General features: G+C 38.1%; 1 protein-coding gene across 17 annotated transcripts in view; it reads right to left on the reverse strand.

Annotated features, from left to right (window-relative positions):
• Window positions 1-18,629, reverse strand: part of LOC105035654 (probable peptide/nitrate transporter At3g43790) — an 85,747-nt gene that overhangs the window by 64,602 nt on the left and 2,516 nt on the right. For 6 of the 17 annotated variants that reach the window (XR_012139948.1, XM_073254368.1, XM_073254336.1 and 3 more), the window contains exons 2-7: window positions 13,631-13,671; window positions 12,698-12,758; window positions 12,454-12,556; window positions 12,230-12,332; window positions 12,070-12,153; window positions 11,922-11,984 (exon numbers count right to left, since the gene is read on the reverse strand). Coding sequence is in view for 16 of the 17 variants with exons in the window: in XM_073254368.1 (XP_073110469.1) it covers window positions 11,922-11,984; window positions 12,070-12,153; window positions 12,230-12,332; window positions 12,454-12,556; window positions 12,698-12,758; window positions 13,631-13,671 (455 nt within the window). In the remaining variant the exon portion in view is untranslated. Of the gene's footprint in view, window positions 1-11,921; window positions 11,985-12,069; window positions 12,154-12,229; window positions 12,333-12,453; window positions 12,557-12,697; window positions 12,759-13,630; window positions 13,672-17,469; window positions 17,494-17,592; window positions 17,781-18,427 lie in introns of those variants that run through there. The other 11 variants (XM_073254348.1, XM_073254342.1, XM_073254355.1 and 8 more) reach the window with 7 other exon arrangements.

Here is an 18,629-nt window from a genome sequence, read left to right on the forward strand (position 1 = left end):
GTGGACACAGAAGGGAAGAAGGGGCAATCGGACTAAAAGGCGAAAAAGAAATCAAAGAAGAAAAACCAACCTACGGTGACATAAAAGACGAAGATGGTGGTTCAAAGGGGAGCGACCGGTGACCTAGAACGACTCTCGAAACAAGGAGACAACCAAAAAAGCTCTCAGGGCAGAGAGGTGAACCAAAGAAGGAGAAGGCTTGGAAAAATCTGGAAGCATAGAAGAAGAAGGCGGGGAATGCGGCTCCTTTTTTATAGATGCAAAAGATCAGAACGGCCCGCATACTAAATCCTGGCCAACCGTTTGATGATTGACACTTGGCACATTTCCATTGGCAAGCAGGAGACGTCAATCGGCCCATTAATGATGTGTACTGGAAACAAGACGTGCCACTTTTCGAATTCTACTAACCACCTCATGGTCATGATTACCCGCCGTTCTTCCACCCGAGGGCCGCGGACATCATTTCAGTAGAAAGGATAGCATGTCTTCGGTAAATCGAAACTCATATACTCCCTTCGTCTGCACCGAACTCGGTAGTAGAGGGCATGTGTTAAGGGATAACTTGTCATTCGGGCCGAAGACATGAATCAGGCATATGATGGAGCTTATGGGACCGATGTCACTGCACCATTGAAGATGAATACCCAATCCCGAAGATAGATATGTCTCTCCTGAACCAAGAGAGAGCTGTCTAAAGGATATCATTTAGCATGTAACTCTATGTTAGATGTATGTCCTAGACACCAATATGGCTGACACATTGTAATAAATCTAGAGCACAATTTTATACTTAATACATTGATTTGATCAATAAAAGAACAAGTTTAATTTTCATTCAAGTATGATGTATCTTTGAATCGTCTATGGAATTAACATTTCGATACATATTCTCAAGGTGTTGAGAATTAGAGACATGTATATTTCCTAAATGCTCCCGGTCATAGTATCATGATGAGGACGGTGATCAATCTGGATAGACCGGCACACAAATCACTTCCTTCGAGATAGATGAGTCTCTAGTCTACAGTATAGAGACACTGAGCGATGAGTGCGGATAATTGTTAGAAAACAACTAGTACTGAGCGTGACCATACGAGAGATCACTTGAATTTCTACTCGATCGTCAGTGATTGTTTCGATACTGTAGTTGTGTGAATGATCCTTTGACCTGTGATAGTACGACTGCTCGTAGTGAGGCTGCTGGAGTTTGACTAACATATAAACATGATCTCAATAAGCCCTTGCAGTGGATGTTGGTGACAGTTGGTCCACTATAAGAGTAAGATGCACATTTAGATAGAATCTATCGACCTTGATAGAGAGTAGTCTTATGAGATTTGAGAGGCTAAGTCTAAGAGTCTGTGGCCACAGCAGTGTGATTGATAAAAAAAAATTTCATGAGGAAAGCAATTGGACTTGAGCTGATCGAATCTATCATATAACTGATGATGAGGTTTGACAATTTATCTATGACCTGCCATCTAATCAGAACTCACGATAGAGGGATTGAATCACATATGAACTACACCTTGAGGTTCTTTTTCAATTCCACTGGGTTGCCACTATATACTGCTAGGTGTCACTGGTCGATTGTGAGAGCTCACTAGGGTTGCTCAGGATCGACAATCCTTAATGAGTTAGAGTAATATTGTTCCGACCCATTGAAAAAAATTTCAATGATACTATGATCATTGTATATCTCACTACCATATAGAATTAAATCTATGAGATCACATAACAAAGGAATTAGACCTGAAATAAGCAATTGGGCTTATAAAGTCTCAATTGGATTTAGAAAAATCCTATTGGGTTCAGAATAACCTTGCCAGCACATGGTTGAACCCAATCTCCTCTGCGTTTGAATTTTTTATTTGATAAGATTAATTCAAGTTTAATTATCTGCTAATAATCTAAATGAATTAGATTCATTGGACTCCAATTATTGGGTGCCTAAGGTTTTGGATCAAATATATTAAGGGTTCAAACCCTTAATCAATTTCTTTGATAGTTTTTGTTTGGGCACCACTTGATTTGATCAAGTTGGACGTGCCCACTTGATGAAGGACGTGTGGACCTGATTGGGGCATCCCATGGGTGCCATGTGGGGTGTGAATTTGTGGGTGCAAGGTCTCCAAGAGTTGGCGCCTAAAGAACGTTCTAAAAGGGGTCAAATAACAAAAGAAATAAGGATTCCTAATGCAAGTAGGACTTATATTAAGTGGTTATTTGGTTTTGAATAAGATTCAAACCTTATGCCTATTTAAAAGGGCCTTCCTTAAGGCTCCTAACAAATGAATTCCAGCACCCCACACCTCCCTTAGAAACTCCCCACGCCCTCTCTCTCTTCTCCCTCTCTTCTCCCTTAGAAGTCCAACGCCCAAGGGTGTTTGGGCGTCCCACTTCTCCATGCCCAAGAGGAGCTTGGGCGTCCCTTTGCTTGCTGGTTTCCAGTCTTTGGTTGCCTCATAATCAAAAAAATAAAAGCAAAAGAAGAAGAGAAGAAGAAGATCAAGGAAAGGATCAAAGAGTTGATCACGATCCAGACTTCGTTCAGATTCGCAAACTGATTTTTTTTAAAGAAGAAAGATCAATACCAAAGAGGACTATTCCTGAGTGGATATCCGTAAAGACTGGGCACTTGCACGGCTAAGAGAGAACCTACTCTCTTGCAGATCTAGATTTGAATAAAGAATTTACGAAACAAGTATGTGATTCGATCACATATTCAATTTCAGCATAAAATTCAGCATATGTTCAATTTCAGCATATGAAGTAGATCCTAATGTTCTATGTTTTATGTATGTATGCATGATGTAGATTAAAAGATATTTTAATCTTCTATTCCACTGCATTGTTTAAAAAAAAAATTTAAAGCACATATGCATGTATCTTGATGAAATTCCAACAGTGATATCAGCCACGGGTTTCATATGTATGAAATTGACATTCATGTTTTGAAAAGAATTTTAAAATCTGAATTTTCCTTGATACATGTGATGTATAGATGATTGTTTTGAATCTGTAATTTATTTTAGATTTAATTTTTAGATCATATAGTTGATATGTGAAAGCATGCATAGATCTGAATTTTGTTCTAGAATGGTTTCTAGTTCATGTTTATGTGATATGTAGATGCATGCATAAATCTGAAAATTAATTTAACCTGATTTATTATTCATATATGAGATATATGATTGCATATTTAGGTTTAAAAATTATTATCAATATGATTCATGATTTGTATATGAAATATATGATATCATGTTATGATCTGAATTTTTATTTATATCTGAATTTTACATACATATATAAGATATATGCTTGTATGTTAAATCTAAAAATTAATTTCATGATTAAAAATTTATCTTTCATGCAAAGAATTTAAATCTAAAATTTAGTTTTGGAATCTGAAATTTATGTTTGTGCATAAGAATTTTGGTTATGGAAAAATCAAAAATTAGATCATGTAATTAGATTGCATCTAAAATTTTTGATTTAAATATAATGGATTTAATTCGATTAAGTAATTGATCAAACCGAGTCAAGTGTTGATTAGGACTAGGTCAATTAAATTATATGATCATGCAATTATTGTTGATCAAATCGATTGAATCCCATATGTAGAATCGATTAATCTAAAGACCTAATTTGGCTTGATGACTTAAGCATGATTTGCTTAAGCTAATCTATTCGGACTAATTGACCTATTGATATTTAAGGCAAGTAATTGAGAGGTGGTCATTTAATTGGTTCCGTTCGTTGATCTGACCAATTTATTGATGTCTTAGGAAAGCAACGGGGGGGACCCCCACTGATCTCCACTTATTTGGCCAATTTGGAATATTGAGTCTTGAATAAGGTTACTTGACGGTTTGGTTTAGCTCATACCAATTAGATCGATCATATGATGACTGATTAGATGAGACCTAAATCTAAACCTCCCTATAAATATTAAGTCCATAGGTCTTCCACCATTATAGATGTGCGGGCGTACTACTAGTGTTGATTGTTCTCAACTGATCATAGTGGTTCAATTGCACCAGAAATATGCAACCACTCTATTAGCAAAAAGTTGCTTCAGGGTAAGGATGGGGTTGGACCCAATAATTGTTAGGTGAGGGGCCTAATGATGGTCTTGCACCTACTTGTGAATGGTGGGTCGGACTTAACTAAGGAGTGTGGTCAATAACTGTTAGGTGAGCCCACATGACTTAGAGACCAAATCACTGTAACATACTTAGAGAAGCATCTGGATAAAGAGTTGTCCATGCATCGATGTGCGTGTTACCAATAACTGTTAGGTGAGGTACATGACATCGATGGGACCGCAACATCCAGTAAGAATCTAATTATCGCGTTAGGATTTCTGTTTCCCATCCGAAGAGTGGAGGGATCCAAAAATTTAGTGAGAGTCATTGTTTGCATCTTAAAATCCCTAAAAACAAATATAAATTTAAAGTACAAAAGTCTAACTTGAATCTTTACTCTTGCAATTAAACAATGTCAGCATCAAACCCTCTAGCCCACATCCTTGAATCCAATCGTTTGACTGAAACAAACTACAAAGACTGACTAAGAAACCTCAAGATTGTCCTGACTTTTGAAAAACTAGATCATGTACTCGATCAGAAACCCCTAGTATTACCAAACCGTCTTACTACTGAGCAAAAAACTGCTTATGAAAAGTGGACGGATGAAGATAGTCGGATCAAGTACTATGTGCTGGCATCCATGTCAAATGAGTTGCAAAGCCAGCATGAGCATATGCCCACTGCCAGAGCTATGATCACTCACCTACAAGAGTTGTATGGTGAGCAGAGCCGTACAGCATGCTTCGAAGTATCCAAGAGACTCTTCAATCTGAAGATACGCAAAAGGCAGTCAATCCATGAGCACTGTATGACAGTGATTAAGGACATCAAGGAGCTTGAGAAGCTCGAACTTGATACGCAAAAAAAATTACAGATGAATTTGATCCTTCAATCCCTTACGAGTTCATATAATCAATTTATTGTAAATTTTTATATGAACAAACTTGATTGCACTATACCCGAACTGGTCAACATGTTAGTCACTACCGAGAAAGCTTTGAAGAGTTCAAGGGGCACTATTCTCGCTGTGGAACGAAATTCTTCGACTAAAAGAAAGTCAGGTTGGAAGAAGAAGAACAAATCCACTAAGAAGTAGAAGAAAGAGAGCAAGCCAAAAAAAGAGACGTTCCAAAGAAGGTTGAAGCAAAGAGAAAGTGTTTCCACTGTGATGCTAACGGCCACTGGAGGAAAAGTGTTTCCATAATCTGCCATCTAGTCGGGACTCATGATAGAGAGACTGAATCACATGTGAACTACATCTTGAGGTTTTTTTTTTATTCTACTGGATTGCCACTATATACTGCTAGGTGTCACTAAGGTTGCTCAGGATCGACAATCCTTGATGAGTTAGAGTAAAATTATTCTGATCCATTGAAAAGAGCTTCAATAATACTATGATAGAGATCATTGTACATCTCACTACCAGATAGAATTGAACTCCATTGTATATTTCACTACCAGATCATTGTACATCTCACCAGCAGATAGAATTGAACCTATGGGGTCACTCAACAAAGGGATTAGACCTGGAATAAGCAATTGGGCTTATGAAATCTTAATTGAATTTAGAGAAATCTTATTGGATTTAAGATAACCTTACTAGTACATGGTTGAACCAAATTTTCTCTTTACATTTGAATTTCACATGGTTGAACCAAATTTTCTCTTTATATTTGAATTTCTTATTTGATAAGATTAATTCAAATTTAATTACCTGCTAATAACCTAAATGAATTAGATTCATTGGGCTCCAATTGTTGGATGCCTGGGGTTTTGGATCAAATGTATTAAGGATTCAAATCCTTAATCAATTTCCTTGATAGTTTTTATTTGGGTGCCACTTGATTTGATCAAGTTAGGTGTGCCCACTTGATGGACGTATAGACCTGATTAGGGCATCCCATAGGTGCCATGTGGGGTGTGAATTTGTGGATGCAAGGGCTGCAAGAGTTGGCACCTAAAAGATCTCCCAAAGGGGGTCAAATAACTAAAGGAATAAGGATTCCTAATGCAAGTACGACTTATATTAAGTGGTTGTTTGATTTTGAATAGGATTCAAACCTTATGTCTATTTAAAGTGACCTTCCCTAAGACTCCTAACAAGTGAATTCCAACACCCCACGCCTCCCTTAGAAACTCCCCACGCCCTCTCTCTCTTCTCCCTTAGAAGTCTAACACCCAAGGGTGTTTGGGCGTCCCACTTCTCCATGCCCAAGAGGAGCTTAGGCATCCCTTTGCTTGCTGGTTTCCAGTCCTTGGTTGCCTCATAATCAAAGGAAGAAAAGCAAAAGAAAAAGAGAAGAAGAAAATCAAGAAAAAGATCGAAGAGTTGATCGCGATTCAGACTTCGTTCAGATTCGCAAGCTGATTTTTCTTAGAGAAGAAAGATCAATACCAAAGAGGACTGTTTCAGGCTAATCTTGAGTGGATATCCATAGAGGTCGGACACTTGTGTAGCTAAAGGAGAACTTACTCTCTTACAGATCAGATTTGAAGAAAAGATTTATGAAACAGATATGTGATTCGATCACATATTCAATTTCAGCATAAAATTCAGCATATGTTCAATTTCAGCATATAAAGTAGATCCTAGTGTTCTATGTTTTATGCATGCATGATGTAGATTAAAAAGTATTTTAATCTTCTATTCCACTACCTTGTTTAGAAAAAAAAAATTTGAAACATACATGCATGTCCATTGACGAAATTCCGACACTCTGGGCCTCCTCGATTCTAATTTCGGACCTTATTGATCCTTGATTCCTGGCGATCTTCCTAAGCAAAATATTAAAGTCTGGCTGATTTCGACTTCGGCCTCAAACCTAGACTCCATCAATTGGTCCCAGTCTCCGTGACAACTGATATTTGGACAGATCGATCTCTGACTTCGACTGCAGATATACTTCAGTCCAAGATTTCAGAAATCAGTACCGAGATCTGTATCGATTCTTGATCGATACGGTACCATATCAAGTATCGTATTGTATTGAGTGTCGGTACGGTATAGTGTGGTATACCGATTTCATACCGATACATCATAATTTTTTTTATTTTTTAGTTGATTTTGATTTCAAATAATTTTTTTATTAATTTTTAAATTACTTTATATCCAAAGTAATGTTTATTTACGTTATATAACAATTTTATCATCCAAAAAAAAATAAAAGTCAAACAATGCATTAAATATATCTAAAGTATAAATTACAAAGAATAATATACTAACATCAAGATCTCTACTGATCCAATCTCTCGTTGAGTGTTGGTGACGCTCGTAGATATCCAGATCATCCGCATACTCTAGAAAAACATCAGTCTATCTCTCTAACCAAGTAGCACCATACTCCTGAATATTTATCCCATAAGATATCCTCTCTGGATTTCAAGAAATCTTCAATCTCTCACTCAAACTCTGACTCTTAGAGATATCCTCGAGATGATGATATGGCTGTGGAGGGGTCCATCCAAATACGCTAGCAGTAAAATTCGATCTGTAACTATGCCTGCATCAATGAAATGCTATGCCTGCATCGATGAAATACTATGCCTGCCTCTACTAACTGGCTTTCCAACAAAGATGGTCTTTCTGAACTCGAACTCTTCTCCAGCGATCGTAGAGCCGGATCCCGATTCATAGAATGACGGTCCAAATCGCTCTTTATATCTGATCATCTCCTTCAATCGGTACTAATCATCCAGGCTCGTCTGAAAGACAGGCTCAATCTGTCTCCTCATCATCTAGAGCGGAGGCTTCTTCTAACTCTCTGGAATGATAGGAAAATGGCTCTTCGACTCGATGGTCCAACTATGTCCTCTTTTGCTTTGTCCTCTCCTTCGCTGCTTTAAAATCAGCGAAGTGCTTCTTCATAAGCTGTCGGACCTCTTATGGGTATTTTCGACACATGGCCACATTAGGATAATCACCAGTCAAATATTGCTTCAACCTAATCACCCCTCCTTTCTTGCACTCTATGCTGCCCCATTTGTATCTTCAATGGTGCCGAACCGAGAGTATCTCGCCATGCTTCCAGCTAATGTTACGCTCTAACTACTTACTCATTTCTGCAAGTTCAACAAAACACGGTAGTTTAATAATTATAAAAAAATATTATATTTTTTCAACATAAAAAAATTTATTTTTTAAACTTTAAAAAGTACATCTAATTTTAATATATTTCATATTTCTAATATCTCATAATTTTTATTTACATATAAATTTTAAAATTTTTAATAATAATTTTAAATCTCATAAATTCAGAAAAATATGTTATGTACTTCAAATAATACTTCTAAATTAGCTAAAATATATTACTAATTTTATATATTTTTTTAATTGGTTACAGATATTTTTATTATTTAAATAATTAAAAATTATTTTTAAATTTTGAAAATTTAAAAAAATATTTGAGGTTAAATCCAAGTTTAAAAAAATATTTGAGGTTAAATCCAAGTAGAAACATGTCATGGATGCTACATATATATTTCTAAGCCCATTAACATGCATTAAATGCTATTTATTTTTTTATTTTATTCAAAATTAAGCCTAGGCTACTATGCATATCATGCATCAAAATCTTCACAATCAAACATAAAATTTATAGTGAAAGTAGTTTGAACCGTCCTAAACAATATTTTGATTTTATAATTTTTTTGAATTTAATTTTTTTAAATAATTTTTATTACAAATATATATATTTAAAAAAATAATTAATAAATATTAATTATTTTAATGTCATTATGTAGATCATCCAATGATTTATATAATATATAATGAAATCATATCAAAATCACAAATTTTGGCATAATTTCCCCTTATTCTTCTACTTACCATTTTTTTAGCAAAAAAAGATGAAAAAAAATACTTAATGACAGAATAATGGATTACCTTATTTTCGATCAAAATATGTCATCTCCTCGAAAAAGTTGTAGAAAATTTTCAAAATTTTCTCTTTTTTTTGGGCTTCATTCGCATCCGTCATCGGAGTCTAAGAGCTTTTAGCTGTTTGCGTCTTTGCCTTTCATTCAAAAGGCAGAGCCAAGCCACCAATAATTGATGGTTGTAGCCCACCCCCCCACCCAAAAATCCCCCACATGGTCGGTCGGCTCGGTTCGGGCATGAACCGAGCCAAATCGAGTCGTACCGCCAAGTCTCGAGTGGTTTGCGTCTAAACCATATCAAACCGACCGATTCGATACGGTTCAGATCATTTTTCAAAATTTAGACCCGAACCAGATCGGTTCCCCATCGGTTCGGCTCGGTACAGGGTGTACTGGCCGGTCCAGGTCGGTTCAGACCGGTACGAAATACCTTGCTTCGGCCCGTATCGATCCTTGCCCCACAGCATAGCTGGCTCCAACCGCTTCCTCCCTTCGGCATCCATCTGCATCAGACCACGCCGAAGCCTCTTCAACCTAAGCTAGTACGATCCTACTTGCACCCTCATTTTGAATTCAAAAGTGCCTGCGACACCCCAGCTGGCTCCGAAATAGATGAAGCATGTGTAACCGCTTGATCTCGAAGAACTTGGACGAACATCTCGCCACATCGTACCCAAATCGGCCAGACAACCTGTCTAAACGACTCTCCAGCCCTCACCTACAAAAATTGCCTACAGACAAACCCCTAAGATACGCACACACAATCTCTCTGAAAGCTCTTTCTCTCTGTTTTTTTGAGATCTGACTTGAGCATCGAAGGGTCTCCGCTAAAGCCAACTCCGGCCAGGACTTTTCTTGCGGGTCTCTCTTCTGGGAGGATGCACCACCACTCCAGCCACTTTGACCGAAATCCAGTAGGAAGTCAGAGTATATGTGGAGAAGCAGAGCCCTATGAGTTCAAGAGAGACCAAGTCGTTAAGGACATTAGTCAACCTAAAACAATAAAGGACTCTTGAGTGGATCTCCACTAATAGGGGATCTTCGAGCATACGCTGATGAAGTGGATGGTTCAAAGCAAGGTCTGCAGAACCGGTACCAATGGCCAGATCGGTCGATCGACGGTACGGTTCGGCATGTCTCCATTCTGTTCCGAACCGAGGCGAACCGATGAAGGAAAACAAAGCCGAACCAGAGAAGAAAAAGAGAGAAAGAGAAAGAAATAGAGAGAGGGGGGAAGGAAAAAAAAAAAGGGAGGGGGTCCGTCGGAGGAGCCGTCGGAGGGCCGCCGTGACCGTCGGGCGGCGTAAATGCCTCCCGCGGCTCCGCGCATGGAACAGGGGCGATCCGCCCTTGTTTTTCATTTTTTTAAAAAAAATGTTTTTCAAAATGAAGCCGGCATGTCATTTGCCGGCTTCATTTTGAAAAATGTTTTTTGAAAAAAAAAAGGGGGAACAGGGGCGGATCGCCCCTGTTCCACGCGCGGAGCCGCGGGAGGCATTTACGCTGCCCAATGGCCACGACGGCCCTCCGGAGGCCCTCCTGCGGACCTCCCTAACTCTTTTTTTTCCTCTCTTTTCCTCTTTTTCTCTCCTTTCTTTCCTAGCACCGACATGTGCCATTTTGCATGCCAGAACCGTCTCGGTTCCCCGTCGGGATGGTTCAGCACGCCCCGTACTGGGCAGTTCGGCCTGGTACGGCATTCCTTGGTTCAAAGGTTTCTCCAAAGACTTATTAGGACTTCTAAGGGGCTTCCAAGGATTTACAAAAACTTGAAAGGACATAGACTTAGGAAAGCTTGTCTGGACTAGTGCGTGCTTGTGTGGACTTACTTGGAGGGCCCCCAAGGAAGAGTTTGTATAGATGAGGGCCAGAGCCCATGGAGCCGAGGACATGTGAGGGAGGTTGGAAATAACTGTTTCACACATCTGAGAGTTTGTTGTAATACGATGAGATACGGATCTCATGGTTATGGAGGCCGTTCCATCATTGTAGGCTAGTCGCCGAGTGGAGAAAACTTTTGAGTTTCCCGATGCTCTCAAGATGGCCAAATGTCAAGAACTAGTTGGCCGAAGTGGTGGACTCCTTGGCTAGTCCGTGTCCGGCTCACATTGGTGAGCGGTGCCACGTAATGTAGGTGGAATCCAAGGTGTATCACTTGTGATCAAAGGAAAAGCATCTAAAAAAGCCATTAGATGTATATACAACTTAAGCACATTTAATTTCGGGTTTATCATTAAGGCTTTCTTATGTAAGTTTGCCATGATTTGAGCACATAAAGTAGAGATACAATGATAAGCACGCAAACAAATGTACATGTCCACAAACACAAATATGCGTAATTGCATACTATATATATGTTTACATATATATAGTGTCTATATTCGTACGCACATACACATGTATGAATAATAGCGTAGACAAGGGTACCTGGGCTTGTTTACATCTATATATTGTGTGGGCAATAGCCTAAGTGTCCAGGCAATGAACATTAACAATAGCGCAAATCAGTTTCTTGAGTTTCAGCTGAAATATATATTTGACATCCCTCAATCTACCCAAATGGCAATGAAATCGCTCTCCATTTGCTAAAACCACAAAAGAATAGCAACACTTGCTTTCCTGTATTCGTTTGCATGTTTGGCATGAATTTTGTAAAAATTTCACAAAATTATGCTGGATTCTCTATATATAATACATCTAAAAACAATTCATCACTTAGTTTCCTCTAAATGCTAATGTTTATATATAATTTCAAATCATGGAACAATAATATCAACTAAAATTATTTTGCCGAGTTGTAAATCCTTTTAGTTTAAGATCTCTCTAACAAGTATTTAACCTTACCCTTCCGCCACCCAAGGGACATCAAACATAATAAGAAAAATGCAATTATACATATTCAACAATGTGTTTGTACAAGTTATCCATGGAAAGATTAAAATGTATCATCACCTGTGCGAGGAAACCTCCAATTGCTGGACCAACAATCAAACCTATGCCTCGTGACGTGGTAACCTAAAATTCAATTACATTTCAGAAAGTAAGTGAAATTGAACCCCAAAAAAAAGACTTCGAAAGGAGCAAATATGTAAGAACATACAAGTGATAATCCCAAAGCTTGATGTTCTCTTCGGCAGACTTCAGAAGCATAAGCCTTCAAGTGCACAAGCTTAGAATGAGAGAGCTAGACAAAACATAGCCAACATCTTCAACAACTTGACTTAACCTACTTGATCATCCATATGCATTTTAAAGAGTACCTTTATTGGGCCAAGTAATCCGCATAAAAATCCAAGAAGTGATCTTGTGGTAATCGCCATCACGTAGCTAGTACTAAGCCCAAAAAGTGTATTAAACACAATTCTGACACAGTCAATGTAACATGGTCAACATCAGGAAATGGAAAAGCCATATATATCAAACAAAGAACAGACCAACTTCAACAAATTAAAATTGTTTAGCGAACAGGACAAGAAATGCTTACACCGAAACAATACTAATCACTATAACTGGTTTTCTCCCATATCGGTCAGCAACCATTCCCCAAAATACAGATGTCAAAGCTCTCCCAAACATAAATGCAGATCCTTCAAATAAATAACGAAAAGGAGATCTTTTTTCAGCACAAAATCAAGGGGAGCATAAAGACTCTTCTTTGATCATTTAAGAGAGACAGATTGTACACATGCAACATAAAGTGTAACAAATGCAACATGTAAAATACTCACCGACAAAGCCTGCATAAAATCCAATATCTTCTTCTCTTTTGGAAATATGCAGGTCTCTTATCTGCACCAATTGTCATTAAACATCCAGCATTTAATGATTTATAATATCTAAAAAGGAATTTCTAGCACTAGTTCTTCTTCCATTCAATGTACAGGTCACCACTGCCACAATCCCACCAAACTAATACCAGCTTTTTTCCATATCTTCCACAGTTACCAGCATTGACACAGTTATTACAATCATCACTCACAATTTTTGTGGCACCAAGGTGATGATGTTGAAAGTTACCATGCGGTAAATTAGGAGAGATAGGAATTGAGGAGGTAAGGGTGCCAATAATGATGGCAACCACCTTTGAGGGTGGAAAGGTTGTGCTGAAGTTGTCGAGGGAGAATGTGATGTTTACCTCTTTTCTTTTGGGGGGATAGCTATACATGGGAAGGATAATTGGCAATGTATATGTGTATTTTCTTGTTTCTCTTTTTAAAGAAATTAGGAGGAATATATCATACCTTTTAGATGAAATGAATGGTCCTTCCATGAAGAGGCTATGCAAATTAATTGATTAACTACCATAGTGACAAATAAATATGCCAAGAAAAATAATCATTATAATAAATCAGGCACTCAGTTACTGCTCTTGCCATGAAGCTTGACCTTCAAGATTTCCTTGTAGGTTCTTAGCCAAGAATGAGAAAACTAATCCCACACAACTGCAAAATCTGAGAAGAGAGATGGCTAAATTTTATAGTTTATTATCCGATCCTTGTTGATTAAAGTCAAGGCACAAATCAAATTTTCGCTTTTTTTCCTCTAAAGATCAAGCAACCTTTAATATATCAGTTTAGTCTTTTAAGATTATATAATTATATGAAACACATTAGCATGGTTAATAAACTAAAAACATAAAATTTGGATGGTGGTGTACATACCATGAAATAAAGGAAGGGAAACAATGATGATATTGGTAGGGCTGAAAAAGGCAACCACAAAATTAAAATAGATCATCAGAGTTGAGTTAAGGGATATGTTGAGAGAAAAATAAATAGGAGAAAACAGTTGAAAACAAAATCTAATGTGGATAAACTAATCAAGAAGAGATGCATGCAAGCAAGCAAAAGAAAGTATAAAAAAAAATTGCATGATTTGCAACAGATTTCCATTACAGGGTGCATGGATGTACACTGGTTAACAGGCGACCCTTGTACTGCTCATGTTAGAAGTAACATATTTTCCCTTGTCTTAACTTATGCAGGTACTTATACAGCTACAAGTTTATGTATGTGTGCATATATATGTGTGCATGTGTGATCATGTTTCTTAAATTAATGCTTCCCTGCCAAGTGCTAACAGTAGGCAATTCAACCTATCAAAAATGTACACTGGTTAACAGGCGACCCTTGTATTGCTCATGTTAGAAGTAAAATATTTTCCCTTGTCTTAACTTAAGCAGGTACGTATACCGCTACAAGTTTATGTATGTGTGCATATATATGTGTGCATGTGTGTGCATGTTTCTTAAATTAATGCTTCCCTGCCAAGTGCTAACAGTAGGCAATTCAACCTATCAAAAGTGCACCACCAACATTTGTCACTCTTCTCATTTTTGGCCATACATGCATGATTCATCATTCTTCTTCCACATTTTGAGTTAACTATGCACATGGCTGTTTCCAGCCATATCTGTCTTTTAACGTATAAAAACAACTAACATCTTACTGCTGATCTTTTGTAAGTTCATGATTATTTTGATAATCTACCTTCACCACCATGCTCAGTTCTCTTCCTTCCCCTATCAATTGACTAGTCCTTATTAACCTAACCTAAACCTTCTTAAACTAAGTTAGAATCTTCTTATTTAAGTTTTGTTCTTAATCCTTTATCTCTGCCTCTATCACAGGCAATTCAATTTCTAATATCAATAGGACTATCATCTTTGAGATTTGCTTCAGGCAACTAGGTGTTGATGTGTCTGTTATAAGGCCATTCATAGTCAACATTCCATTCGCAGTTTAGGTTCTATCCTTAACTTCTCTAGAATCTAATTAACCTATTTATGATCACCATTCATAAAGAGGTTTACATATTAGTATGTCTTGAATAGCAAACTCCTTAAGGTCATTAATTCTATTTGTAATCACATTACAAGCCACAGAAATATCACAATCAAACCAGTCTTAATGGCAGATGGTTACAGCTAATTTTGCTTCTCATGTACATTAAGGCTTGGGATCTTGTTCCTTTCTTGGTGATCAATATCCTTATCTCATTCATGTGCATTTACAAAAGCAAGGGTAACATAAAGTATCAGTCAAATGTAACGAGACTTGATGGATGGCCTTGTCTTTTCCCAAAAGCATGTAAGAGATATGCTGGCCTAGTTGGAAGGATTACCATCAATTGACCATGTGGTGGTTATTGCTCTCGCTATAAACTGCTATGTTATGAGTTTTATGTGAAAATCACTTCAGTAGATCTTTTGGAAAATTGGGAGGACATAAGTAATCAGGATAATTTTCACTTTTGGTTTATTATTGTTACTTGGTTTGATCACATAAGGTACATTAGGAATCAGGATAATTTTCACTTTTGGTTTTTTATTCTTACTTGGTTTGAACACATCCCACACATGCAATTCAATTAATCAAGAGTAGCTCAAATGGATCAATAGAGTATGATGCAACTTGATTAAAGCTCTTTTCTTCCTAGAGAACTTGTGTTCAAAGTTTTAAATCTTGTGGGACATGGCACACATCACCATTCCACCTTATCCTGACACTTGGGACAAGGGATGTCCCCAGATGTGCCAATTAGGACACTGGAAAAATAGTTTAATGGTCCTATCCCAGCACTCGAGATCAAGGAATTCTGTACTGGATTGAACGGCCAGTACACCCCATACTGAGCCAGACCGATAGGAAACCGGGATGGTTTGGCTGGGGAAAGCGGTATACCAAAGAAGGAAAAAGGAAAAAAAGAGAAAGAGAGGCAGAGAGAGAGAAGAGGAGAGGAAGAGAGAGCAGACGTCGCCAGAGGCTGGCGGTGGCCTGCCGTGGCCACCGGACGAAAGCCTCCGCGGCTCAACTGTCGCCTGATAGGGCTTTTAAACGAGCAAGAAAGAGAGAAAAAGAGGGAGAGCGACGTACCGAAGGGAGGCATAGCCAATGGAGGGGCTGTCAGAGTTTGTCAGGTGGCCGCCGTGGCCACCGAGCGCTAGAAACCGCGTAGATGGAGCTGCAACCGTGGAATAGGGGTTACAACCCCTGTTCCTTCATTGCATTTTTTTAAAAATGGTAATAAATAGTGAAGCCGACAATTGGTTTGCTGGTTTCACTTTTTGAATTTTTTTTAAAAAATCGAGAATAGTGAAGCCAACCATGGGTTTGCCAGCTTCATGCTTTTCCAAATTTTTTAAAAAAATATCCATGAAACAAGGGCATCGCCCCTGTTTCATGCCTGCAGCACCGCACACATGGAGTGCGCTGTCCGACAATCACGACGGTCAGTCAGAGACTGTCCGACGGCTTTCCTTCCCTCCTTTTCTTTCTTCCCTCCTCTTTCTATTTCTCTCTCTTCCTCTCTTTTCCTCCTCCCGGTTCACTTCCTTTGCCTGTGTTGGTTCGCGCCGGTCCAATCCGATACGGACCCATACCGATTCGTACCACCGGTCGGCCGGCATGGGTTTCGGTACTGAGTCCACAAATCCTACTCAAGATGGTACCCCATCTCGATATCGCACAAGACATCCCACTGGGACTTAAGTCCTTGCCTGTGATGACAATAAGAAGCACTCTACTTTTCGCACTAGATTTTACTATCTTTCACCTATGGTTAAAGTTTTGGTTCATAATAGGTCATTGTATGAGAGATTGGTGTGAAATTTCTTCAATGGGGTTCTCAAAAAATCAGAAGATAGGCAAGTAATAGTTCACTAACTACTCAAATTTCTCAAACATTTACAAGTAACATGCTAATTATTCAACCTTTGTTACATCTACACCCACAAGAGTCCATGTACTACTTGGTTAGAAATGGTCTTTGAACAATCCAAATGTACATCGCTACTCAATAATTGACAAAAGCCAGATTCTCTTCCTTCTATCGAAATAATAGTTACGATGCATGCACTTCTCTTTGCCATCAATATGTCTAGATGCATTTATCTCATTCTTGTCTATATCATTTACGTTTCAACTTCTCCTTCAATTTATTAAAATTTCATCTCTGTTGTGGCTTATCTTTGATGAACTGAATGCAACGAAGACCTCTTCCCACCATCGGTGCAGCCAGCAAGGCCACAACCCTCCCTCTACAGAAAAGGAAAAAAGAAATCAAATAGCTTGAATCATTTTTAGGCACCTTAGGTTAAATCCTATGGTACCTTGGACCACTTACCATGGTCCTTATTTTTGATACCTTTCTTAAGTCTCTGAGATGGTGGCTAAGATTTCAGATCCTGCGGGGCTCTTCAACTCCATACCTATATCAAAGCTATGAATTGAAATACTATATAACATATCAATTTGTACTGGCCATATTTATTGTACTAGTGTATCTTATTGGCACAAAAACTACCACTTATGTCAGCAATAAAGTTACTGTGTCAATATGGGCCATGCCATTCTAGTCCACACCATACAATAAAATATCAGAACCACTATCGATAAAATCAAGGAATTAACAAAACGCATCGCTCTACTAGGTTTTCAGAGATTTATCTTATAAATTATAATATATAAATATAATAAGAAATAAATAATGGAAACTATACCCCAATTCCAATTAGATTTCAGAGATATGGACCACAATTTATATCAGCCTCCCTCTTTTCTCAATCAAGCAGTTTTAATATATTTTCTCTCTTGCCCCAAGGACACCTTTACATGTGGACTACCTTTCACTTCTTTGTTGCATCTCAAAGATCCACTCTTCCATCAATGTATTGACTTATTGAATAAAAAGTGCCTCCTCCACCTTTTCTCTTAGGAGATGAATTTGTCCCTGTGTTACAATGGCAACCTTGATCGGTCACAAATCCAACTTGCTTCAATCCTATTTTGATAAGGCATGTAATCGGCATAGCTGGAAATAAATAAGGCAGTTGATCGATCACAAATCTAGCTTAACTCACCCTATTTCGATAAAGAAAGTAATCTGCATAGTTGGAAACAAATAGGACAGCTAACAGATTTTCATTTCAGCTTCGAAATAAATCAGCAATAAATCAGCAGATCAACAAATAAAGCAATAAATCAGTAGATCAGCAAATAAAGCAAGAATGGCTAATCAGCGAATCCACAAATAAAGCAAGAATAGCTGAAATTATAAACCAGCCCTAGCTGTTATTTTTCTCTTTGTTTTCCTTATTAATCTAGCTAGTGTAGAAGGCTATAAATAAGCTGAGCCGGCCACCCTTAAGGGGCATGGATTATTTTTTTTTCTCTTATTCCTTTTAGCTTCCACCATTAATATTATTGCCTTCGGAAGCCTTCTCATCCTTGAATTCGAGACTCTTGTTAAGGAAGAATAAATCCTAACAATTTGGTATCAGAGCCTTACAACGATCCACTCTTCTTACTGATTTTTTCTTCTCTACAAGGAACTAAGTTCAAAATGTCTATGGCATACCACCACAAACTAATGGCCAATCAGAATCTTAAATAGAAGCTTGGAGACGTATCTCAGATGCTATGCAGGCAACGAGCCAAAATCATGGATGAAGTTCCTACCTTGGGCAAAGTGGTCCTTCAATACCTCTTACCATTCTGTCATCGACAAGACACCATTTGAAGCATTATACGGCCAGCCACCACCTACCATACCTTCCTACGTCAGAGGGGCTGCGAGAGATGAAATGGTAGATGCTGAGTTAACTGAAAGAGATGAGCACTTGAAGACTTTAAAACAATACTTAGCTGTTGCCCAAAATCG

Source organism: Elaeis guineensis, chromosome 1 (assembly GCF_000442705.2).
Source record: "Elaeis guineensis isolate ETL-2024a chromosome 1, EG11, whole genome shotgun sequence".
NCBI lineage: Eukaryota > Viridiplantae > Streptophyta > Magnoliopsida > Arecales > Arecaceae > Elaeis > Elaeis guineensis.